General features: G+C 44.0%; 1 protein-coding gene and 1 long non-coding RNA gene across 3 annotated transcripts; one reads left to right on the forward strand and one right to left on the reverse strand.

Moving 5' to 3' along the window:
* Positions 1 to 1121: 1121 nt before the first annotated feature.
* LOC141731423 (Na(+)/citrate cotransporter-like) lies at positions 1122 to 16057 on the reverse strand. 2 transcript variants are annotated; one of them, XM_074557184.1, is made up of 13 exons: positions 15598 to 16057; positions 13130 to 13269; positions 12509 to 12589; positions 12276 to 12413; positions 11649 to 11863; positions 10189 to 10360; positions 8929 to 9051; positions 8194 to 8406; positions 7293 to 7414; positions 6906 to 7024; positions 5599 to 5760; positions 4478 to 4615; positions 1122 to 3731 (listed from the first exon to the last, which is right to left on the reverse strand). In XM_074557184.1, the coding sequence occupies exons 1-13, from the start codon at positions 15700 to 15702 to the stop codon at positions 3603 to 3605; spliced, it is 1857 nt and encodes a 618-aa protein (XP_074413285.1). In that variant the 5' UTR covers positions 15703 to 16057; the 3' UTR covers positions 1122 to 3602. The 2 variants fall into 2 exon arrangements, with proteins under 2 accessions (XP_074413285.1, XP_074413284.1); XM_074557183.1 differs by lacking the exon at positions 12509 to 12589 and having other exon boundaries at positions 12276 to 12412; positions 13141 to 13269; positions 15598 to 16054.
* An 810-nt stretch (positions 16058 to 16867) lies between these two features.
* On the forward strand, positions 16868 to 20129 carry LOC141731426 (uncharacterized). The gene is made up of 3 exons (XR_012583529.1): positions 16868 to 18060; positions 19130 to 19210; positions 19578 to 20129. It is a non-coding gene; the product is annotated as an uncharacterized LOC141731426 (long non-coding RNA).
* The last annotated feature ends 5775 nt before the right edge of the window (positions 20130 to 25904 follow it).

Here is a 25904-nt window from a genome sequence, read left to right on the forward strand (position 1 = left end):
ATGTTCAACGCACGGGCAGGAAACACCTTTGTTCTCCCTTTGTATATTTTCTTGTAGTTTGGTAGTTCATGAACTCATTCACAGTTGTGAGACCATTCCCAAGCACTAGTACATTGTGGGAACAAGCTTGCACACTGGTACATGACCAAGCAGCAGCAACAGCAGCCCAGATCACAATGCTGCAGGTTTAAGACGCTCAATAATTGCAGAAACAGCATTAGCAACTTGATATTTTGGTAAACTGGTATTTTGAGAGAAGAGAGGAAAAGCCAAGGATCCACAGAAAGTGGGCAGAAAACGAGAAAGCTTTAATTTAGCTCCTTAGAGGTGGCACTGCAGCTGGCCAGCTGACAGACTCACCGACCACAAGGAATCACATTCTGCCCTCGGATGGTAAATCGGGAACTGTTTGCTCACTCAGGGTGGCTGAATAGCTCACCCTGACAAAGCCCACACCGAGGATCCTCCCAGGTTTTTTGTGGGTGCTGGGGGTGCACGTTTGAAAGCGGGGCGCAAACAGATTCTTTTATGCCACTACCTTAGCAGCATCACAACTTCTGCACCTAAAACAATATTCCTTTGATGAGCAACAAAACAATTGCCATGTCTGGTAAGTTTCTATGATACTTGTCCTGCAGCTGAAGGGGCTGTAAACCAGATCTAGTCACAAAGCAATTGTCCTTGCACTGTCCACTGCAGGTAATATGTATTTACTCAGGGCACTGGAACAGGACACCATGCATGCTTGCTGCTGAAGAAAAGCCCATTTGTGCCTGTTATACTGGAAAGTTTGTACAACATTTATTCTTAAAAACTGGTTGTGTTTCTTAGAGTCTTACAATCCTTTACTCTGAAATGAATGAGACAGTTTGTAGGGTATGCCATCTGATTTGGTCCCACCTAAACATTCTTCAGAGATGCAAACTTGAGTTATCACTTAGCTGATTAAAGAAGAGAAACCACTGATATTCAGGTCTGAAGACACTTAAAAGTGGTGTCCAAATCTCTGCTTTGCATTATTCACTAGAGCATGTACCTTCTGGGATCTTACCAGGGCACCACTGTGCTACAGTGGAAGCTAATGCAGAAACAAGTGGTCCACTATGCTACACAGGAGGGGAGACAGTTCTAGTAAGTTTTTATTTGCCAGGCACCCATTTAAATTAAATATGAATCAATCACAGGATGTCATAACAGTGTCTCAAAAAGGAACTGCTATTAACGGTACAGAGAGGTGACACATCCAATAATTCACAGTTACAATAAACTCAACACTCTTTATTACCCCACAGGCACACTGCCCTGGCCCAGCACTCCTGACCATGAATCACCCGGTGTGACCATTGATGAAAATAGCATGTGCTTCCTTCTAGTCCAGCAAGAGAGAGAAGCTGTTCACTGGCTGAGGCGAGGGCAATCTCTCCCCTTCAAGAAACTTTCAGAACATTCTTTTCTGCAAACAGGACAGTGAAGTGTCTGTCCTACAGCTTTTAGCTGGAACTGGTTTTAGAGGAGTTCTGGTCTGCATGAACTGAGAATGCCAAGCTCAGTATCATCTACCATGCAAGCTCCTCTGTATCTCGTCAGACAGAGCAGAGCGAGCACCATGTATCTGGCAAAAGTAACATGTTCTCACACTATGAAGTCCATCAGAAAGGAAGTCCCTTTCTCAAACGCATTTAGATACCTAGAGATGCAAATCAGCATTAAATGGTGACTGCCAAAGGACAGAACATGCTCAACTGTTCCTGGTTTCACTTTCTTCAAAAAATACTGTCATAAGTTTCAGGTGATGACAAATATCTGTCAGCAATATCGCATCTGCCAATTCTTGGCACTAGAACTGGCCTCTTCCTTAGACAGACTCTGCAAGTTCAAGTGTGTTTATCCACATGCTCCACCATTCCCTGGAAGAAGTGTCAGGCTGCACTACCTGCAGCCATCTGGGAAGACAGTGAGCCATTGGTGGCTCTTGGGAACAACATTCAGTGGATAGTTTATGGTGCTTACCACCATGAAAGAGCATAAAAGATAAAGGCATGGAAATAAATTCTTAAAGCAGATTTCTGCTCAAAAAAGCACCTGGTCATTTTGTGGATAAATATTTCCCTCACTTCTAGATAAAAATGTATTTTTCCAGTTCCATTAAGAAAATTCACAGAATTTAATAACAGAACTACTGAATATCCTAAACACAATACTATCTTCTACACAGAATTCTATAATTCTAAAACTTAACACCTTGCACCCATTATCATGAGGTGGGAAATCACTATGGCTGCAGAATTTTACCTGATGTCCTCACAACACCTTGGTGAGGTAGATAGGTTCCATACCATCTTCCTCAGGAGGGGAAATAAGCACAAAGAGGTGAACTGACTTGCATGGGGATACATGGCAAGTCTGGAAGCAAATCCCAGGTCATACCCACAGATCTTTCCACTGTAAGACACTGCTTTACCTCCCACCCACTTCCATCCCCAGGGCTGAAGGGAAAGCCTCCAGGCACCACCGACAAAATACACCCAGACCAACATCAATCATTCTGTAGACTACTTCTGCAACAGAAATGGCATAATTAGGCTGCAAACTACTTTTCGTACAAGACATGAATTCCAAAGTACACAGGACAACTCCCACTGCTGTCAGCCAGCACAAGCACTAAAATCTGGGCCCCTACACTTTTCCCAGGTCATCAGTTAGAGCCTTCCTCACGTCTTGACTTCACTCAAAAACTCCAGAGTTAATTAATAAGGCACATCAGGGGCTAATTCAGGAACTTCTGCAACAGATGTGAAGTCCCAAGGCCCACTGGTCACTTCCAGGCTGGCACTCGGAAAACATTAGTTGGCATGTGAAATCACACCTGTGACTGAGGGAAAGGCTCCCTGCTCTCTAACTGCCACAGTGCAAAAAACACAGAGCCAGCCTTAGTGCATCGCTGTCTGAGATATCAGCTGAATCATGACCATCATGGAATTACATTAACCCTCAATAAAGATGTCAAAATGCAGTGAGATTTAGGAGTGAAAAAAGGCAAGAGAAAGTGTGTCAGACATTGACTTGGAAGGATCCCACGACATGGTTGAGGCCCAACTAAAACATAACACAGCACCACATGGCATACTCCTTCTTCACTGGACAAGTGACAACAGGGATTTCTCTGTACAGTTGTTGACTTGTAGATATAAGGAATAAGTAAGGAATGTTCAGGCCCTGCCTGAGTGCAATATTCAATGCTAATGATATACAAGTACATACCAGTGATATAATAGTCCAAACCATTTGATACAACAGCCTCCTCTCTCTTCATTGAAAGTTTGATAAATCCTAATCCTTGACCTTGATTGGAGGTACAATGGATCACTTGAACATACTTATGATCCTGACAGAGAGGTTGTATAATTGTAAACACTTATGCCTCCAGCACAACTGGAGTAAGATTGGGTTGGTTCAGACTTGAACTGATGTGTGACTGCTGGAAAGCAGCAAACACCCAACACTGACTGGATCTGAAGTGGTGATGAGACTTTATACAGGACTGTAGGCAACAGGGAGTACTAAGGGTACTTTCCTAGTTCAACACACGAATTCTTCACAGCTCATTGACTTCTTGTGCTGTTTGCCCAGGCTGGGAATGTGTCCAGTTGAAACATAAGCCTTCCCCACGTGTTGATGGCCAGTGAGACACAGCAGACTCCAATGATGTTCAACACTAGTCCAGCTTTAACCTGTGAGGAAAAAAATCCAAACCAACAATAACCAAACACCAGCACAGCAAACTGCAGCAAGACCTACTGGTACATACACAAGAAAGATGGTCAAATAAATCACAGAAATACTACTGTATCCACTGCCTTCTGCCCTTGCTTAGGTGGAGACACCAGGGAACACACTGTGCAAAGTCTTTGAGCACTTTGCTATGTATATAATCAGTTGAGGAACTTTAAAGCATGTGTAACACATGCTCGCTCTTATTAGTTAGAGAACAGCTTATGCCCTCTTCAAGTATCCAGTTAGAAAACCAGTAATGTTTGTGTGTTCCGCCCAAAACCTGCCCTGTGTGGTCTGGCAGAAAATCAGAGGACCAGAGCCAAGGGCTACTGATTGCTACCTTCTGCTTTCAGCTCCAGTGGAGACAAGGCTTTAGACACTTGCCAAAGCCTTAGAACACTGCAGGGCATGCCTGGACTTTAACCCTTCAGGTTTCAGAGACTTACGACTTGTCAGTTTTTCATTTCACTTGGGCCAATCTGTATGTCTGCCAAAGCCCATGAGAGAAGTACTGTTACTTCAGAGATGCAAATTTTTATCACAATATTAATGCTGCAGAAGAGAGTGGCATAGAGTTGTAGTTACAGCCCATAACAGCTTCCTGGTACTTTGGAAATACTATGCAAAGAAAATTAAACTCTCACCATATTTCAGGAAGAAAGCAATGGAGAATTTCAGATAAGAGAGAAGGCAATTATCTTACCATATCCAAAACACGGATGTGGCCGTAAGAAAACACTATTGCATTTGGTGGTGTTGCAACAGGTAGCATGAAGGCAAATGAAGCACTGAGAGTACCAGGCAGCATAACATACAAAGGGTGGATCCTGATAGATTCAGCCTGCAATGAAATGGAGAGAATATCACTCTGGCGGTGTTTGAAAAGAAAAGCATAAAGGATCAATCTACCCCAGACCAATGAGATACATAGACTTATTTTGTTGCCTTGTACTACATCACCAAAATAATTCACAAACATTTTATTCTGAAATCCACATGTGCTTAAAGATAACTTGCTGTTGTTTCCTGTCCAATGATACTTAAAAACAAGGCTTGATTCTTTCTTGTTGTTTGTTTTGCTCTATGGCATAATTTAGATTTCTGGTCAAATATATCCAGCACTCATTTCTTTGATCTCGGACCACCCTTTTTCCAGGAATGGGAATTATAATTACTAGGCACGTGGAGTGACACTCTTAGACTTTACATAAATTCTGTGGCACTCAAAACTTAAGTGCCAATTTAAGTCATTAATAGCTCAGTGCCTTGATTGGGGTAATTTTGCTTTGAGGAAATAGTCTAGAATAAAGTGTTTGTCCTTTCCTAATTAAAGAACAAAGTAATCTATTTTTCTCTTTATGCCACAGTATTGATTCTGCTCAGAAAAAGCAGCAAAACTTAGCAGGTTCTCCTCCTTAAGTTTTAAAATTTTTCTGGGTTCCTAAGAGAAATTGCACATTCCTAATAATCAGGCCTACCACTTTGAGTATTTTAGCACAAATTATGAAGATGAATAATTCAGAGGCACCATCAGAAAGTGCTGGATTTTGTTTTGGTTTGGGTTTTGTGTGTGTGTGTTTTTCTAGTTCTAAGTTGATGGTTCAAAATGACCAGAAGTAACTGATGCTTGCTGAACTGTATGGAAAAAGTGACTGTCACTTCACCCTCTCCAGGGTCAAGGCACACACCTTACAGAAGGCATGACCTGGCTTCCTTTTAAGTACACTGGAGCAACATCCAAGACAATAATTACAATATTGCTTTGCCACGCAGTTTAACTCTGTTCCTCCAGCTGACAGGGTAACAGGACAGAAGCAATCTTACCAGGGATGCAAAGACAGGCAGGAAGAGGGTAGCTGTGGCCGTGTTACTGGTGCATTCAGTGCAGACAGCTGTAATAAGGGAGATCACTGATGCAATGGCCCATGGTGGGATAGATCCCAGTGGTGTCATCTGACGACCCATCCAAGCTGAGAGCCCAGAGTTCTGCAAGAAAGAAAGTGGGTTTCAGTGAGGTTCAGAACCCCTGACTCACAAACAGGAAGCCATGTTATGGGCAACATTCCTGACAAATAATACTAAAGGACTCCAGAACTATACAAACACCATCCAGGAAAGTACAATTATCTGTCACAAAAACTAAAAAAATTCCTTGCCAACTGGACATCACACTGAATCCCACTTTTCTGATTCTTCCAGAAACCAAATACTTGCTCACACACAGGTTACAAAATTATTGGTTTTCTTGCCGAATAAGAAAATTTTTCTGAGGTCATTGCAAATACCTAGTGTATGGCCCAGAAGCTTCTTGGGACATTTTTCTAAGGTTTCTGAAGGTTATGATTCTGTATGAATGCTCTATTGTAGGAACACAGGCAGTAGTTGATACAAACAGGTTACAAAATCTGACTTGATAGTTTTTAATGCTCTGGAACTTTAATAATCTATGTGTGTTGTAGGTGATGAATGTCAGGGACAGAGCTTTAACTTGTCCCATGGTTTAAACCTAATTAGCCACAAAACTCAGATGTGAACATGACTTTCCCCAGAATATTGCACTACTGACAGCTAATGCTTGCTTTGATTTAGACGCATTTAGCAGCGATGAAAGAAACAATGTGGTTCACCTCAAGATTCCTTCCTGTCTTGGGAATTTAGCTGCCTTTTCTGTGAATTTATAAACACAGCCTCAACCCAGGATTTTCTTTCCGACCACTTCAGCAGTGGTTTTGCTTTAAGTCTGAAGATATATAACCCTCAAACAAACCTCAAATGGTACTGAAAATCTGACAAGTGCTATCTATATTTCTACTTTTCTAGTCAGGGCTGGGATTGGGATGATTACAGAAATAAGAAAGGATGCTTTTCTGGACTGTCCAGACAGCGAAGATCCCAACCTACTGGGAGTCTCCAAGAGGTAAGATAAATTAAAGAAACTTTGAAGAACAAAAATTCCTGAAGAAGACTCACAAGCATTCACCTCTCCTTGGTTTTTGCTAATTTAGATCCCCCTTCAGATCTGAACTTTGCTACTGGGTTTGGCTTTGGGTGCATGCCCAGTAATACAGGACTAGATAACAAACCAGGGAATTTTGCCTTTGAGTCAGAGAAAAACAGATGTCAGGACATACTGCGCTTGCATCAGCCAAAGCAAAACCTCCTCCCAGCAGCAGCACAATGTTCCAGGGCATCTTCCTTTGAACCACATTCCATTCTAGCAGCGGGGGTGAAAAAAATTGCTTTTTCTTATCTGAAGTGAGAAATAAAGAACATGTTTTAGGAGAGCAAAGACACTTTATCTTCTGTTCTGCAAGATAATGGTGGGCAGATGCACAGCATTGAGAAATCTGCACAGGGTGAGGGTAACACACACGGACACGGACTGTGACCCAGCGCTGCCCAACAAGGGAGGCAGGTGAGATGCTCTAAAGAACTGCATGCAAATCCAGTGCATATTTCTGCCTTGCTGGCTGAGCGGGTTAGATGTTTCACAGTACTACAGTCCCTCTTTTAAATACCTTCTTCAGTCTGTTCAGAGTCAGACGTGCTTGTATTCCAGCCTATGCATTTGGGCTTATGAGCAGGAAGGAGAAACAGTAACAGGGCAACAAACATAGCAGGAACAGAATCAGTGATATACCTAATGGAGAAAAGAGAATACAGGTCAGAAAATGGACACCTTTCTCCGAGAAAAGGGCTGTATTCCAGCATTCTAGTCACTGACTTTGCCATCCCATTTGGGGCTTGAGCAAAATAGGACATCAGCTGATGTCTGAAGTCTCTCAGATCTACCATAATTTAAACACAATAATAAAAGAAACAAGCTACAACACACATTAATAAATAGAGTCCTGGATGACAACTCATTCCTCCTGGAGCAGGGTTCTTTCTCTGCACTGAAGCCAAGATTCAACAGCTGTATCTCAAAGAAAGACATCTAAAGAAATGGCCTGAATGATAGCCCCAAAATGTATTTTATATTCCTAACATGCCATGCACAAACGCTACAAAAAGAAGCCATTCCAAGCACAAAATCAATTTTCCAGTGACTTCTAAGGTGTTGGTTAAATGTGGTATTACCAAATATTCAAATGTCACTGCAACTGATTGGAGCTCATACAAACAAAATACCAAGATGTATGTCAGTGTGACTGAGACCAAGATTACAGAATTTTCTCTTCTTTCAGGAAGTTCAGCTTGCTCCATATCTCAGTCTCCAGCCTTTTCACTGCAGCACAAACTGTCAAATCACAGATGATTGGTAGTGTCATGTACAAGCCATTGTATCAAGCCCAGCAAACATGTGAAGTCAGGTAAAGTTGGAATTAATGATCCCACATTCAAAATGGAATGTATGAACAAGGGAATCTGATTAATAACCAAGTGGGTAAAAGATGGAAAAAAAACCTAAATACTTACTTTTCTCCTCCTTTGAAGAGTATGCCAGACCAGCCTTTTATAAAGCCTGGGTTTCTGGAAAACCACAAGACCACCAGCAATATAAACAAAAGGAGGACATTTATTTCAGCATAAGACATAGGGCCTAGCTTCTTCATTTCTGCCTTCAGCACACTGTATGCAGCTTTTTCTTTGTCAGTTTTCTGTGTCCCACAGCCCCAGTTTTGTTTTATGCTTTGAAAAAAGGGAGAAAAAAATACTGTAAGTATGAACATATTAGAGGGATCTAACATCCTTATCACTCTGCAGCTGCCCCTCTTGGGGACAGACACAGACAACAGCAGAGGCCATACAACAGTGCCAAAGTATTTTGTGGGGATACACCAGTTCTCACAGAAGAATGTGGTCTATCAAAGGATGGCAATTTGGAGTAACCCAGGATGAAAAAGTCAGGATTGAATCAATGGCTGCAAACCAGCTATGACAGCTCTCCCAGGGCTGAAATTCACAGGCGAGAGATTGAAAAATAAAAAGGCAATTTTGTCTGAAGATTAAAAATGTATACGGCTTTTGCCTTAATATACCTCCCATGAACACAAAAGGTTTCCAGACCTCAAAATTTTTGTGAAATGGACCTGCTCTCTGCTACAAAATTAATAACTTGTCACTGCATTTGTTTTAGCCAGATGTCTCAGAAAGCAGATCTGCACTAACTTTCTGAGGGGTTTACACAATATCATGTAGATAAATACTCACTTGACTCCCATGAAGGAGCACTGTAACCAAAGCCAAGCCAGTGCCAACATCAGGAGCATGTTTGGGAATGAAAATCCAAACCAGGAAGCAAAGTCCACAATATCATTACTGTCAGGGTATAACCTGTAAAGAAATTATTTTCTGTATGAATGTCAAAACATTTAGCAATCTAGTCCCCCTTTAAAACGTGCTACAGACAATTATGCATGTAAATCTACGACAACCATTACGAGCAATCATAGATAACATCCACAGCCTAATTTAAGTCATGAGAGAAGGCAGCCTGATTTCAGAGCAGAACTTAAATGATTGTCAGTTTTCCCTATGTTTTAATTTGATGCATACAGGAGCTTATGTTGATACTTTAGGTCTCAGTCAGACAAGCGTGGCTGAAAGATCTCCCATTCATTCCAGACATTTTTCACTTCTAGCACATCTGTTCATTTATCCCAAGAAAGGATAGTTTTTTCTTCCTCCCAAATCACTCTAGTAAGAGAACAACAAATGTCTTCCCTGAAAGTAACACCTGTACTTCTGCTGCCTTCAACAGATGAAAAAGTTGCTAGTTGGCTTGAAACAATGATGACAATGTTTTAAGAAAGGCAATTTTTGTTATTCTCTGTGCTTGCCAATAATGATTGGAGGAAAAATATCAATAGCAAGCTTCCAGCTGGATGTTAAAACCAAGAGATAATGTAGCAGCTAAGGCTGAAGTACTTGCAACACAAGGAAGTAATGTTGGAAAAATTTCCACTGCAGATTGGGTTCCATGTAGATCAGTTCCCAGCCTCAGTTTAGCAATGACAGAACAACACAACTGCACAGTTTCCACAGCCACAGCATGGAGGAACAGGGTTACAGGAGGGGCCAAGTTCCTTCTAGCTCTCTTCAGTGTGTTTATGAGTAGAGTTAATCTACATTCTTCTGGTGCTTTTTACTGCAGTTCCTCTTCCGGATGTGCTGCATTTCAGTTGAGAAAGAGGACACAGAAGAACCAATATCGCATAGTCAACCACTTGCATGTTGATTGCCAACAAGTATTTCCAATTTTCTCAGAAGACCTTAATTCCATCACATAACTTCCTTTTAAAAGATGCTGAAGCAAAAAAAATGAGGCCAAATACTTCATACACATTTCTCAGTCTCAGTTCCTGAACTAATTGCTTGAAGTTCACAACTGAAATTGTCATCTAAGACCAGTCAATTGGTCACACAAACAGTATGACAGTGTAACTAAAAGAAGCAGCAAAAATTACTTACTGATTCATCTGGCCTTTCAGTACCACATTTGGTCCTGTTCCGGTAAGTGTTGCAGTTCCTCCAATGCTGGCAGCATAGCACACACAAAGTGTCATTCCTTTGCATATACGCTTCCACCTTTTAGTTTCCTCAGAAGATTTGGGGTCATCAGTGACTTGTTCATTGCTTACACCTAGACAGAAAGAAAATTATTTGCCTCAGGTAAAGTTGGAAAGGCAGAGAGTTCAGGATAGGATCTGTGGGCTTAGTGCTTCCAGTCTGTATGTGCCATTTATTTTAATTACAAAACTCACAGATATCTACCTAAATACTTCAGACTAATGTTCATGAGGAGCAGAAGAAAGAGGCTCATGGACTGATGGACATGATCCAAGGATGCTTTTGCCCACATCAGTGCCACAACTCCTTTTCTGTACTGCCTTGTTTCACAGAGAGGCTCACCACCAGCCAAATACTGTAGTCACTGAAACCATTCCAATTCCACAGCGACAACCCAACTAGCTTTAACAGATGTGAATACAGGCAGGAAAAAAAAAACAACACTGAAACCCAAATCCTTGCTTGGCATTCTGTCAATTTACAATAACCACAAAACTTTACTGTTCTGTCCATTGTTCTCTGAGGTTAACACTCTAATCTTGAAGTCTGACTGGACTAATGGAGCAGGACAAAGAATTTATGGCAATTGCAACCAACTCAACAATATTAAAGGGTATTTTTTGCTCACTCTTACTATCTTCACTACACTTGTAATCTGATCTTTAATCATACTTAATAATATAACAGCGCAGCAAAGCACTGAAATGAAAGGGTCTGAGTTTGTGCACATATTTAAAATGAAGTGTAACCTATTGTAGAACCACATCAGTGGCACAGGACCTTGAGGAATCAAGCACCTGGGTAAGATCACACAAAAGAACAGTTTGTCTAATGTGAGTCAAATTACACCAGTTCCTCTTTTCCATGTGGCTTTTAAAGTAGTCCTCTTTCTTCTCCCTATCTCCACATACCATCTGGTCAATAAAGAGATATTTATTACCCTATAGCCAGAAGAGATTGTGTTTACATAATTTTTTCAAATACTCCTACATGGCCTAGAATCTGAATCCCCACTGATAATCACAAGATTTAGAAAGTGGGATGCTGGGGGTTTGGATGGCTATTTCCCACAGGATATGCTCTTCACTTCCCTAAACAGGCAGTTAAGTCTAGGGGAACTGGGAGGATGACTCCAGCTTGAAGGAAAGAACATAACAACTTGTCTGGGCTCTAGCACCAGCATACAAAATGGCAGCCATCAAAATTAAAAGCTATTTTGTAAAACCTAAATGTCATATATTTACAGGATTTCAGTCAGATTACCGTCCTCTTTCCTTGGAAAGGGGACACAACACTCCTAGGTTGGGGAGCCGAGTGTGGCAAGTTCAGTAGCATCAGCTTATGGGTGAGCAGGCCCTTACCACTCACTGCAGTGGACCCTGATTTGCTCTTTTCCTCCAGCTCAATCGCTGTATTTGTTTGCCCAGTTGCTGGTTCCGCCGTGGTCAGCTCATGCTCTGTGATGTCCAATTCATCCAGGACAGCTTGGACAATGGGAACCATCATGGCAGTGGTGGCTGTGTTGCTTATCCACATTGACAAGAAGGCAGTGACTAACATAAATCCCAGCATCAGGCTGAAAAGAAAGACACAGAGGAGAGAGGAAGAAAGTGAACAGATGCTGCCAGGCTTTGCAGTCACTACCATCTGGAGAGCAAAGCCCAGGCAGGGATGTGTGCAGCCACTAGTACAGAGCAGGGCCAGACTCCCTTCTACGACAGCTCTGCCACGTTCACTGAAGGAATCCCAGGGCATAATTAAGTGTCATAATTTTGTCCCCAATGGTAAGCCTCTAAAATTTACACAGATGCTAGTTTTGGATAAAGCACAAATAAACTGCTTCTGTTGCCAGACTTCATTTCTGGATACTCTGCAAATACAGCTAAATTGGCTCTTGAGGGATCTTTTCTCTGCTGACTGTTAAATACCAATCCTGGGCCTTTGCTAAACTAACAAGAGGTAAGAGAAAACCAATGTAATACTCTTACAGTGCAGGTTTCACCCCAAGAATCAGAAGGACCCTCAGTGCAATCCTTTTGTGAAGATTCCATTGCTCAACAGAAATTGCGACAATCAGCCCTCCAAAGAAGAGCATGACTGTGCTATTTAGGTACTGCAAGCACACCTGTAAGACAGAGAAGATAAATCAGGCCAAAATACTTGCTTCACTAGTACAATTTGCTTACACCCTCTCAAATCCATGGACTGGAGCAGGCCCCAGCCAACACTAGAACAAGAGGCAGCAGCTGCCTGCAAGCTCCCTGCAGTTTCCTGAACCCTTGATCTCCTGTGTAACTGCTGACTTGCCTGCGCAGGAGCTCTTTGTGCATCATTGTGCAAAGTGACACCAGTTTCCTAAAACGCAGCTAGGGGTTCAAAGTATGGAAGGTGCTGGAAATATTGAGCTCCAAAAGGGCTTTCTCAACAGCATCAGCAACCTGCCTTTACCGGCTTGCTGGGCAGTGGTGAACCTGGGCTACAGATCCCGAACACAGCCGGTGCCTTGTGCCTCCAGCACAAACAGCACACCTGCCGGCACTACGGGACAAACTCCCACAGGTTTGTCCCATGCATTTTGACATCTCCCAGAAGACTGGCAGCTCTACTTTCACTTCCCCTTTGTGCTTGGGAACACACAAACTGCTGGCACTAGTGGGATGCTCTCCAGCAGGACCCATGTCCAAAACAGATCCTCCCCTCTACCACCTCAAGCCCCCCACTGTTAACACTTTGGGCAAATGTGTACGTACTTCAGCAACTTCCCATATAATACAGACTTGTTGGCTAAATATTGATGAGGGATTAGAGCACTGGATTTCTCTGTATCAGACCTGGACTGCACAAGTTCCTTACTTTTTTAGAGGTCTGAACTCCAAGCAGAGGGAAAAATACCACTGGCATGAGGGAGGTGACAGACAGGGGGATCACTTCAGTGCACCAGTACACAGCCATGATGATGATGATATATGCACATCTGGCCTCCTGCAACATAATAGAAGACACATTGAAGCATTAGAAACTGTTTCTAAAGATAAGAAACACATTGGTAGCTCTTAAAAGTGGCTCACACACTCCACTGTCTGTAGCTTAACAAGTTATGCTCAATGAGGACTTAAGCTTGTGCTCTTAAATAATGTTCTGAAGTCACTTGTATAAAAAAGATCTTTTTGACCAAGAAGACCATAGTGTTTGCTTTAATACAACCACACAAAATAAATGCTGTGAGAAAGACAAATCTTCCACCACTAGGTAAGTGCACAGTTTGCCGTGTAAAAGTACCTCTTGGTGGTTGAGGTCAGCAGATTTTACATCTAGGAGCCAAGAACAGCAATATAGAGTTAATTTTTTTCATGGATGGCCAAATTTCCCAGTGTGGATGATTAGCTTTTCTGAAATTCACAGGTCTTTGATGTATGTCCAGTAACACAGTTGAGCTCAGAAAGTATTTCACTGAATAACTTAAAATTTCTTTGCTTTTTAAAGGAACCCCTAAAGTAAAACTCTTTTTTTGTGTGTGTGGCTAAGCACATTAGAGGTGTTAAACTATTTTCCCATGTCATATTGTCCCTACCTGCTAAGGTGTTTCCCTAGTTTAGAATTGTTGTAACCTGCCTTTTTGGGCTGTTGACCAGGCATTTCTGTATCCCAGCCTTCTGTGGTTTGTACTCTAAAATTTGTCACGGGAAGCAGGTATTCATTAGCTAACAGTGAACTGCTTGAAAGCTGAAGTCGGTGTTCTGTTGCTCACTATTTGCTCCTATTTAGGGCATGTGTTTATGGGATTTTACTCTAATACAACAAATGTGACTTTATTGCTAAAGTAAATGGTGTGACAGTGACAGTTAAAAACTGACATCAGGTGTTATTAGTAAGAAGGGGTGTATTTTCGTTAATTTTGTTGAGTGTTGGGGAAAAAGTTTAAGAACCAGAAAACACCTTTTGTAAGTAATGTGGATTTTTTTCCCTCAAGTTTCCAGGTTAATTACAGCACAAGTTTTGAAATGAAAAATTCTTCAGAGACTAGAAGATATCAGGCAGATGCTGTAGAAGTCTCTTCCCTTTATAAATATGAGGCCAGCTCATGATATAATTCATGCTGTACTGCAGTAATGCAAGGGTAGAACTGACTGTGGTTAATCTGTTGCTAGTATGAAAGACAGATAACTCTAAGTGAATAAAATTCAAAATCCTGGCTTTAGAGAGTAGAGAGTCAATAATTTATGTGAAATTCAAAAATACAGCGATGCTTATAATTTAACTCCAGCAACTGTGGCCAATTCAAACAACAAAAGATTTGGAATTAAATATATATTTGTATTTATACCTACATATTTATAGGTATAAATACATATATATTTATGGCATTAAATGTATATATTTATGGAAACAGTCACAGAATGTCTCTTTGGTGTTTCTGTGTGGTTGACACAAAACACAGTGGCCTGACTCCTGGCTGAGAGATGAAAAAGCAGTCACTGACAGAAATATTGCCTTTCCATTGCGAAACACTGTAATTTCTTAGGTTAGACTAATGACAAAATATGCCTACAAATATTGGCAAACTGAAGACATACTTAATTTTTTTGGAAATTATCTTTCCTAGTTTTGATCAAAGTAGAGCTTTACAGTCAGGAATTCCTCATTGTATAAAGCACCACCATTCAACTGAAAGGCCAGGCTGGTATAACTTAGACAGGTAAACAAGAAAGGTTGGCAATTTGGTTTATAAAGACAGATAAAATTTTCCCGCACTTTAAAACAGATTGAGCGATACCAGTTGCTCAAAAGAAGGGCTGGCTTTGGCATTAGAATAGCCTCCAAAGCTCTAGTAGGCTAAAACACTGCAAACTCAGCTTTCACACTTGATCAAGAAGGCTACAAGGCATTAAAAGCTCAAACTTTCCTGGGTTATCCCAATTTTACGCTGGTGTAACTCCACTGAACGCAAAGGAGTTGTGCCTTCGCCATCCCTGGAGTAAGATGGATGAATTGGAAGACATGGCATTTGAAATCCCGACCAATTCGCACAGCACAACGCTGACAGCATCAGGATGGAGAATGTCACCAAGCAACGTGCTAGGAGTACCAGACCCTCAGCAGAGAGCTGGGGGAAGCACTCCTGCCCTTCCGCCGACTCCCCTCGCTAGGACATAATCCCAATGCCGGCCAGCTACGCCTGGGCTTGTCCTGGCCCAGAATGAATTGCCTCTAATTGTCACGGTGGGTTGGGTGCCGCCGGGAGGGCCCGGAGCCGGGCGGAGTGGGGTCACCCGGGGGCAGCAGGCCCGGAGCCGGGCTCTCTTCACCTACCTTCGTGGGCACGACGAAGGGCAGCGGCAGCAGCAGCAGCGGCGTGAGGAAGAGGATGGCGAAGAAGCGGTACCTCAGCAGGGGCTGCAGGCACGTCGGGGCCATGCTCTGTGGGGTGACACGGTCAGGGCGCGAGCGCGAGCAGCGCCCGCCGCCGCCGCTTTAAGTACGGGGCGGGAGGGACGGGAGGGACCCGGCCGCGGGCGACACGTCCCGCCCGCCCCGCCGGGGCCGCCCCGGGCAGCGGCGCGGCTGAGCTCGGCAGCGAACGAGCCTCCGGAGCGGCCCGGCCCCGCTCCGACCCGCCCTCCCTGCCCTGCCGCGACCCCTCCCCTGCGGCCCCTCGGTGCCGAGGAGAGCGGCTCCATGGCTGCGTGTCAGCCACCGGCGCCGTCGGGACAGCGCGGAAGGAGCGCTCTCCCTGCTCGCAGAGCGCCACAGAGGCGCCGGCACGCACAGGCTCCCGCAGCGCGGGATGCCCCTACCCTCCTGCTCACCACAAGCCAGCCCTGAGGCCCTGCAGCCAGGAGGGCTCTCTCATGCCATGCCTCGCTCCTCAGGGTGCCGCAGGCTCCCTCTGCTCCTGGGCTGGAGCATGCCTGGGTGCTGGGGCAGAGGCCACACAGGGATGGGGTGGAGGAACCCTGCCACCTGCTGATGTAAATCAAACTTATATGGGAAAGAAGGAAACTGTGATCCCAGAGTTCCTCTAAGGACTAGGAAATTAATCTGTGTGTGGAACTGCCAGTGAAAATCAAACCCCAATACTTGTCTGGCAATGCTGCTGTTTTTCCTTTAAAAAATGTTTTGGCTAAACAACTGTTGGGGGTGGAGTTACTGCAACAGAGCCTTTGAGTTTCAGGTTTTTTTTCCTCTCTGCTCTTAGAAGAAAGGATATCCAGCAGAATAAAAAGAAAAATGTCAGGAGAGAGCAAGTTGTGCAAAAATTGGTAAGAGATCTTCACTCCTACAAAGTGGGGATTTCAAGAGTTTCTAGGATTTTCCTTAGTGTTATCTGGGTCTCCTGTAAGAGAGGTAGCAGAGGAAGAACCACATGGCAGGAGTATGCTAGCCATTGAGTAGGAAACAGAAGTATTTTGTATGCATTTCACATTCCTGCTCTTTTGCTGCTTTGATGTGCAGAGGTTTCTTTCACAGCCTTCTCCCTTGCTGCATGTTCTCTCTTTTCAGAACACCACTGTGGGCGATTTTGCAGTATCTGGCAGAGGGAGGTGTCAGGGCATAGACAATGGCAAACCCAGCAGCTGCCTCAGTTTCCCTCCATGACTGATAATTCTTTTTCTTTATATGTTTGCAATTAAGCGATGAAACATTCATCTCTTTGTTCAGGGTAATTGGCCACCTCGCATAGAAGAGAGAAAAATGAAAGGGGCCATGAGGATCATAGAACCTGGTGTGTTTTGAACAGTAGCAAGGCCATTGGACAAACTCTTCAAAAGAAAGATGATTAGCTTTCCATCTCCCAGAAGACACTACATTCCTATCAACCCAGGGACTCCAATGCCACATGTTCCATATCACCTCAAGCTCTTAAAGACTCAGTCTTTTGACATGCTGGTGACCTGTGACTATTGCAACATTCTGCTGCCACTTCCAACCCTTTGTAAACACGAGAAGTGACACACTGGCCTCGGCTTCCTACAAAGGGTGTACTTACACAGTCACAACTGACCTCCCGAATGCCCAGGACCCTGTAGCAATGGGGAACAAAGGGGCATGGACCTCCTTACGGGTCCGGAGAAGATCCCGTTCCTGCAGAAATCGCAATATGCCTCTAATGTCCACCAGACACAACTGAAGGCCAACTGAGGCCAACAGAACTTAACAGAAGAAGGGCCCCCATTGGCTGGCTCAGCTGTGGCGCTGCTGCCCACGCGTCCTATCACCCAATCAGCTTGCTGCTCATGGCTGGCTGCGCGTTCCTCCAGCCAATCACAACCTCCCTCAACTGACCCTCTCCTCACTCCTAACTGCCTCACAGCCCCCAGCCGACCTTCCCCGCTGCGTCTGGCCTGCAGCTGGGCCGTTCCACAGGGCCTTCTGCTGAAGCTCGGCCCTAAAGATGGTGGGGTGCATTCATCTATGCAGGTGTGCAGCATGGTTTTAGGTTCGCCATGGGAAGGGCTGGCTGGCTAGGTGCTGGAAATGCTGTGAGAGGTATTTGTGGACAGAAGACAAAGCTCCTTTTTGCTGAATGAGCAGCCACGGGCTGAGCCCTCTCAATTAGAATACATTAAACCCTGCATGCCATGACTTGAGTGAACCACTGAACCCAGGACCAGCACAAACACCTTCATCTCAGGAGATGGCAGAAACATCCAGGGATAACTAAGAGTTTTTGTCTCCTGAAATGCAAGTGAAAACTGATAAGAGTCCAATGGCAGCAAAGTTAAACGTGCAGGGAGAGTGGATGCTCATGGGACAGCAAACAGGCAGGAACAGGTGGGTAAAGCACACATCAGCCCTGTTACCCCAAGAGCACTGCACATTATCTTTGTGCTCCGTCACAGGTTATTGTGAGGACACATGGGGTCACACCTCGTACTGCAGCACCAAGGTTGCTGTGCCTGAAAAGGGCCGCAAAACTGCCTCAGATCGCAGGGCTGGGCTTTAGCCTTCCAGCCCTTCCCTTCGCAGTGGCGGGAAAACGTGGCCTACTAGAGAGGTGTTTCCTCCGCGAAGGCCCACGGGGTGTTTGGCACTCGGTGCTGCACCGGCACCGTGTGGCTCTGAGTGACACCGCGTGGCTGTGGGTGGCACCGGCACCGTGTGGCTGTGGGTGGCACCGTGTGGCTTTGAGTGACACCGTGTGGCTGTGGGTGGCACCGGCACCGTGTGGCTGTGGGTGGCACCGCGTGGCTGTGGGTGGCACCGGCACCGTGTGGCTGTGGGTGGCACCGGCACCGTGTGGCTGTGAGTGACACCGTGTGGCTCTGAGTGACACCGTGTGGCTGTGGGTGGCACCGGCACCGTGTGGCTGTGAGTGACACCGTGTGGCTGTGGGTGGCACCGTGTGGCTGTGAGTGACACCGTGTGGCTGTGGGTGGCACCGTGTGGCTGTCGGTGGCACCGCGTGGCTGTGGGTGGCTGTGGGTGGCACCGTGTGGCTGTGGGTGGCACCGGCACCGTGTGGCTGTGGGTGGCACCGTGTGGCTCTGAGTGACACCGTGTGGCTGTGGGTGGCACCGGCACCGTGTGGCTGTGGGTGGCACCGCGTGGCTGTGGGTGGCACCGGCACCGTGTGGCTGTGAGTGACACCGTGTGGCTCTGAGTGACACCGTGTGGCTGTGGGTGGCACCGGCTCCCCCGCGGGGCCGCGGCTCGGGCTCGGGTGGGAGGAGAGCCGGAAGCAGCCTGACCAGCCCGGGCGCGGGACCATTCGGTAATTCATAACGTCAGGTGCCAGCTGGGTCAAAGACAACAGCATCTGGAAAAAGAGAGCAGCGAGCCAGGTGTCCATGGCCTGGAGCATTCTGCAGCCCCCCGGCATGCTCTGGTGTCTTGTCTGCAGGTGTACCAGCTGCCAGGAGTCTGTCTCAGTACCAAGAGAGCCTCCAAAACAAAACACATCTCTGATGCATCTTCAACACCTGTAAGCAATCTGTCTCTGTACATTCTCCCAGGGTGAGGAGATGGCTGTTACCATCTGATGCCACCCCAAATGTCACTCTGGGGCTGGATGTTCTGCGGAGCGTGGCGACCCTGCTCCCAAGCTCGGTGTATTCCCTGGGGACAAACCAAGGCTCCTTGGTTTTGTGAGTGGCCTCTGTCTAAAGTGCCTGGTCCTGGTGGGAGGGCGAAGGGCCGGTTCATTTGCAGAGTGGCGGGATTGTATGAAAGCAACAGTTCCCACACGTCTGCAAAGCTGAGGCCCAAGGTCCGTAAGGGATGCGGGTAACGGGGTACCACGAAGTTCAGGCTGAGAGAAAAGCAGCGTTTGTCGGTTTCCAAATTCCCAGGTGTGTTCGGTGTGCCAATGCGCTCTCTTCGGTCACTAGATGGCAATAAAGACCCAACGTGGTCTTCCAGGGCAGCGGGGAGGATAGTAGAGCTCGGCCTGGATTTCCCCAGGAGACAGAACTGGAAGATACTAGAGAAGACAACGTAAGTGTGCCGTCGTTCTGCTCGGTAATGAGGATTTGTTTTGTTACTGTATGTTTCTTTTAAAAAATAGATGGGCTGTATATTTTCCAAGCACAAAACCATTATCAGATTAAAAATATATTTCTGTGCAAGAAAAGGAAGCTCAGCCTTACCAGGATAGGTACTCAGAGGATATGGCATCATACTCCTGAAGCACTGCTGAAGTTTCAAATACTCTGGGATTTCAGTGTTTTACCTTGAAGCTTAAGACACATTTTTATACTTGGCAGGGGCAGGAGGCAATCCATTTCTGTATGGGCCTCCTTCCCTAGTAAATTCTTACCTACATGTCTCTCCATACAGTATTTTTTTAATCAATCCTTTCTTGTAGTGACAATTTTAGCACCAATCTCTGAGGCACCAGAATGAAGAACACCTCGTATTTCTCCCTTTCCTAGGTGCTATGTGCTTCTGACTGCTTCTCACTATGCTGTGTGTATATTAATTTTGTTCAAAGGTTAATCTCATTTGAAGGCAGGATTTTTGTGTATATACAAAATATTGCAAAGCCAGCTGGCATATCCTACTCCCAAACACTGTTGTGATTCAAAAGCACTGTTATGGGAAGCAGAAGGAACTAAATGAGGAAATTAAACTGACAATATACCCTGCAGTGAGCTGATGGGGAGAAGCTGAATGACCTATTTTTGAATTTGCCCACTGCTGCTTCTCAGTGGTTCTGTTGCAAAAGACAATGTAGGATCTCATTGTCTTACTGTTGTCTTCTGTGAGCGTGGATTTTCAATAATCCAGAAGGTAAAAGTCATCTGTTGAGCCAACACAAGGCCCCCACACCACCTCAGCACGTTAAAACGAACAGCATGTATTTTATGAGCCATACTCAACTATGTAACTTGCGTAGTACCTCGTAACTGACATCTCTTAATTTGCTGCTGAAGGTCTTTCGGGGTGTCTTCAGTTGAGTCACGTTGGCATAAAATTTGGCAGAAAGTTGAGCTCAAGTCCTTTTTTGATTATTTAGAAAAAACCCAGCAAAAAGTAAGCTATTAGATAGATGACCAGGACCATCTTCTCCTATGGTATATGAACATATGTCCCTGAAAATCAGAAGGAAATGCAGTAAAAGTGCAAGTAACAAGCAGGGGAGAGTGAGTGGACTAAGGTAGGCAGAAATGTCTCCAAGGGATGGCAAACCTTGCAGAAGCAGCAGAATAGAGTGAATTCATCCCTGTGCTGTGGAAACTACATAAATAGTGGGGACTCTGTTGTCTGCCACATTCTAAAATATAGAACAGAAGTGGCAAATAATAGTTACATTGGAGCTCCAAATTAGAAGCCTAAAGAATGGAGACATGGCTTAAATCTCCATAAGATTGCTCTGAACTCCTTTTTAAAAATCTACCTACATGAGAGAGAGAAAAAAAAAGAAAGAAAAGGAACTGTAGAAAAATGAGAACTGGAGCCCATTCTTGATTTCAGAACTGACCTAAATGACTTTCATCTCTGCAAGAAAACCTGCTTCACAGATACCTGCAAGTACTGCTACTACCCTACACACAGCATTTTACTGTCAGGCAATTATAAGCTACAACTGTGATGCCACTTCAGCTGCAGTGTTTGCCCTTTTAATTTTCTCTGTTGCTATGGCAGCAACAAATGATTGCGATCACTGCTGTTTATATTGCAGTCCAAGCCACATCAACAGAAATCTTGGAAACTAAACACTAAAAATCTGACTTAACTGTGTAATGCGTGTATTGTTGTACATAATAGGTTGTTTGCAATAACCAGGATTCTTCAAAATCATTTTTCCTGTAGGATTTGGAAAATTCCTGTAACTAATGGTTGTGAAATAATAATTTGCATTTAATGTGTGCTTACTCAGTGCTCTTAAGGTAGTTGGACAAGATTTCTTTCAGACTGTTTCCTATATCATTGAAAAAAAATATTTTAATGGCCTTTCTGGTGTTGAAGAAAGGCTACTTTATCTTTTTGGCTACTTTATCTTTTTGGGCACTGTATTAATTGTAGTAGTACATTAGGTCTGAAATAATACATCTTTTGAAAGATACTTCAGTACTTTCTCTCACATTGTTTTGTCTATTTAGACTGTCCAGCTGGGGCCTCTGCTGGAGCACTGCTCCCACCCAACCCCAGCATCAGCCAAACAGACAGCAGAGCTCATTTCCTGGGACAGGGAGGAGTGTCCCCTGTAGCCCGTGCCATGCCCTGAGTGCCCTCCTGCATCTGCCCTGCAGGGCTGGGGCTCCTTTGCTGGGTGATGTGACACTTCTTTTAGGCAAAGTTCAGTCTCTGCGGGACAGTCCAGGAAGGCAGTTTGCTCTTTAAATGACCCCAATGCACATTGGATGTATTGAAGAAAAAAGCCATTTCCTCATGACTAAATCTCATTAGAAAAGCAATTTTCCAATCAATTACAATGCAATTTAGCTGCTAACTGTTTAATTATCAAAAAAGAGGCTATTTTGTTCTCTCTTGTATTTATGAGCCATACTTTAAAATTTCATCTTCAAGAGTTTTGTATGGAGGAATGTGACTGCTCTATTTATTGCAATTATAGCAAAATTACAACTTTCACTTCAATGTATTGTATTAATTCAAGGAAATATTGTTTGCATAGAAGCTTTTGAAATAGGAGAATCATTGATTTCTACAAGACCTTGAATCTTTATTGATATTTTCATGCACTAGGAAAAATGCATTATCTTATGTGGATTTTATTAGAGGACTATTGGGATTATTTTGTTTGTTTACTTTTTTTTTTCCTTAATCTTGTGTAACAATTTTACTCACACAGAAACTAGGGCAAGGTTCCTCTTGAAAAAAGGACTTGTGTCTCTTGAGAGGCTGAAAAGGGACATTGCAAGGGTGGTTGATGAGAGCTAGGATATGGGCCTGGTTGTGACGTCCTGTCTGGCGGTGAGCACCTTGGTGGAGCACACAGGGCTCTGTTTTGAAAACAGGAAAACACTCAAGTAGCAGGGCTGACAAATCTTGCAATTTTTATTTAAAATCTTGCAGTGCTTGATGTTTCTCCTTAAAGCTCCAGTTCCCAGAGTTTTCTGAGAGGAAGAAGAAATCTGAGATGTGGGGATGGGAGGGCTCCAAATTAGGAGGTAATTAAATAGTCATTTCTCCAAGATGTCATGGGCATTAAAATGGAGTTTAATGGTGGCAGTGACTGGATGCCTACTTTTTGTTCCCCCTTCTCTCACAACTTTTAGATTATTGCAGAAAATTTCTTTCATAAAACTCCTACACCGGTCAAGACACCCATCACTGCTCCTTGGCATGTCATGATCACTTTGCTCATGTTTGTGTGCCTTTGTGCATGTCTGGTCAGTTTTAAATTTATAGTGCAGAAATAATACCAGATAGGATAATTATTAATCTGCTCTTTACGTAATAAAATTTTCAAAAGCCTCTAATTGTTTTAGGAATAAATTGTCAGTTCACAGCTCTGGCACTTCACAAATCTCACTATTACACACTTAGGGAAAAAAAAGCAGCTTTTGTGAGGAATGTCTGTTTTCCTTTCTTGCACATGTCTGTGTGGCTGTTGTTTATTTATGATGTGTCTGTGTCTGGAAGGTTCTGTTTATGAGCACAGTGATATGGCACAGGTAATTATTTATTGATCTAGCTCAAATGATTAACGATTCAGCTTTAACAATTCTGTTCTATTACTGTGCATATAGAGCATTGAAGTAATTAAAGCAGTTTAATTGCCCAGGTGCAGCACAGCCTGGGCACTGAAGGAGCCCTGTGCTGACTACAGAGCACTGAGTTGGGAAAGACACATACAGCTTTCAAAGGGAGCTTTGGGGGCAAGTTCCCTCATGAAACTCTACTGATGGAGTTTAAATATTGACTGGAAAGACAGAATTGCTGGTCACAATGCTCTACAGGCTTATTCTCAGTTTTCCAGTTTCAGGGAGTGAATAATCCTCTTTGAGTGAGTGAATGAGTCCTGTGTGCAGCACCAGGATGAAGCGGCTGCAAGATCTGAGTGCAGTCATCAGAATGTTTGCTGTGGAGCTGAAAGGGACAGCTGTGAGAGCTGCCCGTGTCTCTGAGTGAGAAGAGAGCTGTGGTTTGCAGGTTATTGTAGCTGAATGATGAGAATCACCCCCTAAGCCTCTGCTCTGGCAGGGCCTGGCCGGGGCTAAGCAGAAGCCTTGTCCCTCCCCATGGTGCTGAGGATTGCACAGGGGCCATTGGCCTCTTCTGCCATCACTACTGGGGGAGCTGTGGTGGGATTGTGGGGTGCTGGGGGAGGGCGTTGCACTCCACACCAGCACCAGGCACCAAAGGTGATTTCTAACTTCATCTTATGCTGTTTCTGAGGAGTAGAAACAAATTTGGAAGGTGAAATGAGTCCAGCAAATGGATTTTCCCTGCGAAATGTGACTTTTATTTCTGCTAAGCCTACCTATTTAGATTATAAAGCTGAGGATTTAAATGGTTTGTTCCAGTTTCTCTGCTACCAAATGCCTGTTTAAATAAAAGGTTTGCTAAATAATTCATATAAATATTATTCAATAATTGATAAACTTTGTAATAAGGATTGAAGCCTAACCCAGTGAAACTCCAAGTGCCTTTATGTTCTTTATTAGCTAATTCTGTTGAGTAAAGTACTGTTTCTGTGTGCAAGTTTTTGTGTTGGTTGTTTGTAGTTTTTTGGGGTTTTTTAAAATTGTTTGATGTTTTTCTGTTTATTTGCTTTCCTTGTCCCCTTTCAACTGGCCTCACAGGAAGCAGGGATTAGTGATTTGTCATCAGTAACAAGAAAAGCCAAAAGACTCAGAAGAGGCACCAGGCTTACCTGGTCTCAGCACAGGCACAGCTCAAGGGCCCTGTTTGGACCAACTTCCCTCTGAAACTGCAGGAGTCAGCCCAGAGGTGAAGTGTCTCTTTGGGTCATTTCATAAAAGGGGCAGAGGTGTTTCTGTCTGTTGGAGGATGTCAGCTCAGCTTGGTTCCGTGGGGATGCAGTCCTTGACAGCTCCTCTCCATCTCCCTGCCCCGTGGCTCTGCATTAGGGGTCAGAGGGGCTCCTGATGCAGTTCCAGTCCCTGCATTACAGCTGATCTCTGCATCGGTGTTCAGGAAAGCTGAAGCAGGTCCAGCTCAATTTGAGGTCCCTATGCATATTTTAACAAACATTAGATCTCCTGCAGATGTTTTCATTCAAAGACAAATTAGCTTTCATCTGCTATGGAGGAATAAGGAATGACAATTTACGGCCAGTTCTGAATGAAGGCCTTCAAGTAAGCATCTTGTGCATCCTTTTCACGTTTTTTAAAGATTTGTGTCTGGCTTCCCAGCTGGCCAGGTGCTGGGAGTCCTGGGGGTCTAGAGGCACAGCAGTAGCTGTAACTCACCTCTATCTGTTACTGGTGTATTGAAAGCCTGCTCTGCAAGAATGCACAAGCAATTGATTTGGATGATAAATTGGCTTTCCAGTATGAAGTCATCACTACAAAAAGAAAGTCACAGAATACTTAGGGTTGGAAAACGGGTCTGAAGAATTGAGAGGAATGCAAGAGGCAAGAAGGAGAGAGCAGGGTTGGTGGCTTTTGTACTGGGCTCAAAAAAGAGAGCAACTATTTCTGGTTCTATTGCCAGAAATTCTCAGCAAGGACTGTGATGCTTGGCAGCACTTTGAAAACTTTTGTTTTGAAAAAAACAAAAGCCAAAAAAAGGTGTAGGGAGTAAACTCTTTCAAGCTATAACATTTCTCTGGGACAGAACAGAGAGACATTGAATTTCCAGATTTGGTGATGTACACTGGGGTAGACAGGCATGTGAATGGCAAGTAGAAGTGTGTGAATATAAATATATCAATTTGCATATATTTTTTTGAGTTGAAGTGATGGATTTTTAGAAGAGTCAATTATTAGCCAAAATTTCACTGAAATGCCTTTCTGCTCAAGTGAGTAATACAGGAAATATAATTTGCAATAATTACACGCCTGACTTGGATTTACAAAACCACGATTACGTTATATAGAGTTTGGAATGACTTTGATAAACTTGTTCATTTTGTGCTGTCAGTTTAGAGAAGACAAGAACCATTTGTTTATGAAAATTTACCATAAATAAACAATGAGACAAGACCTAGATTTATGGCTTAATATTGTAACTGGATTTTGCTGAAG

The sequence above is a fragment of the Zonotrichia albicollis genome, chromosome 22 (genome assembly GCF_047830755.1).
Source record: "Zonotrichia albicollis isolate bZonAlb1 chromosome 22, bZonAlb1.hap1, whole genome shotgun sequence".
NCBI lineage: Eukaryota > Metazoa > Chordata > Aves > Passeriformes > Passerellidae > Zonotrichia > Zonotrichia albicollis.

Coding starts and splice junctions, on each gene's coding strand:
- LOC141731423 (XM_074557184.1), bottom strand. CDS start 15,702: ATGGCCCCGACGTGCCTGCAGCCCCTGCTGAGGTACCGCTTCTTCGCC. Junction 13,270..15,597: donor CCTTCGTCGTGCCCACGAAG/GTAGGTGAAGAG, acceptor ATTATGTTGCAG/GAGGCCAGATGTGCATATAT. Junction 10,361..11,648: donor AGGGTCCACTGCAGTGAGTG/GTAAGGGCCTGC, acceptor CTTTCTGTCTAG/GTGTAAGCAATGAACAAGTC.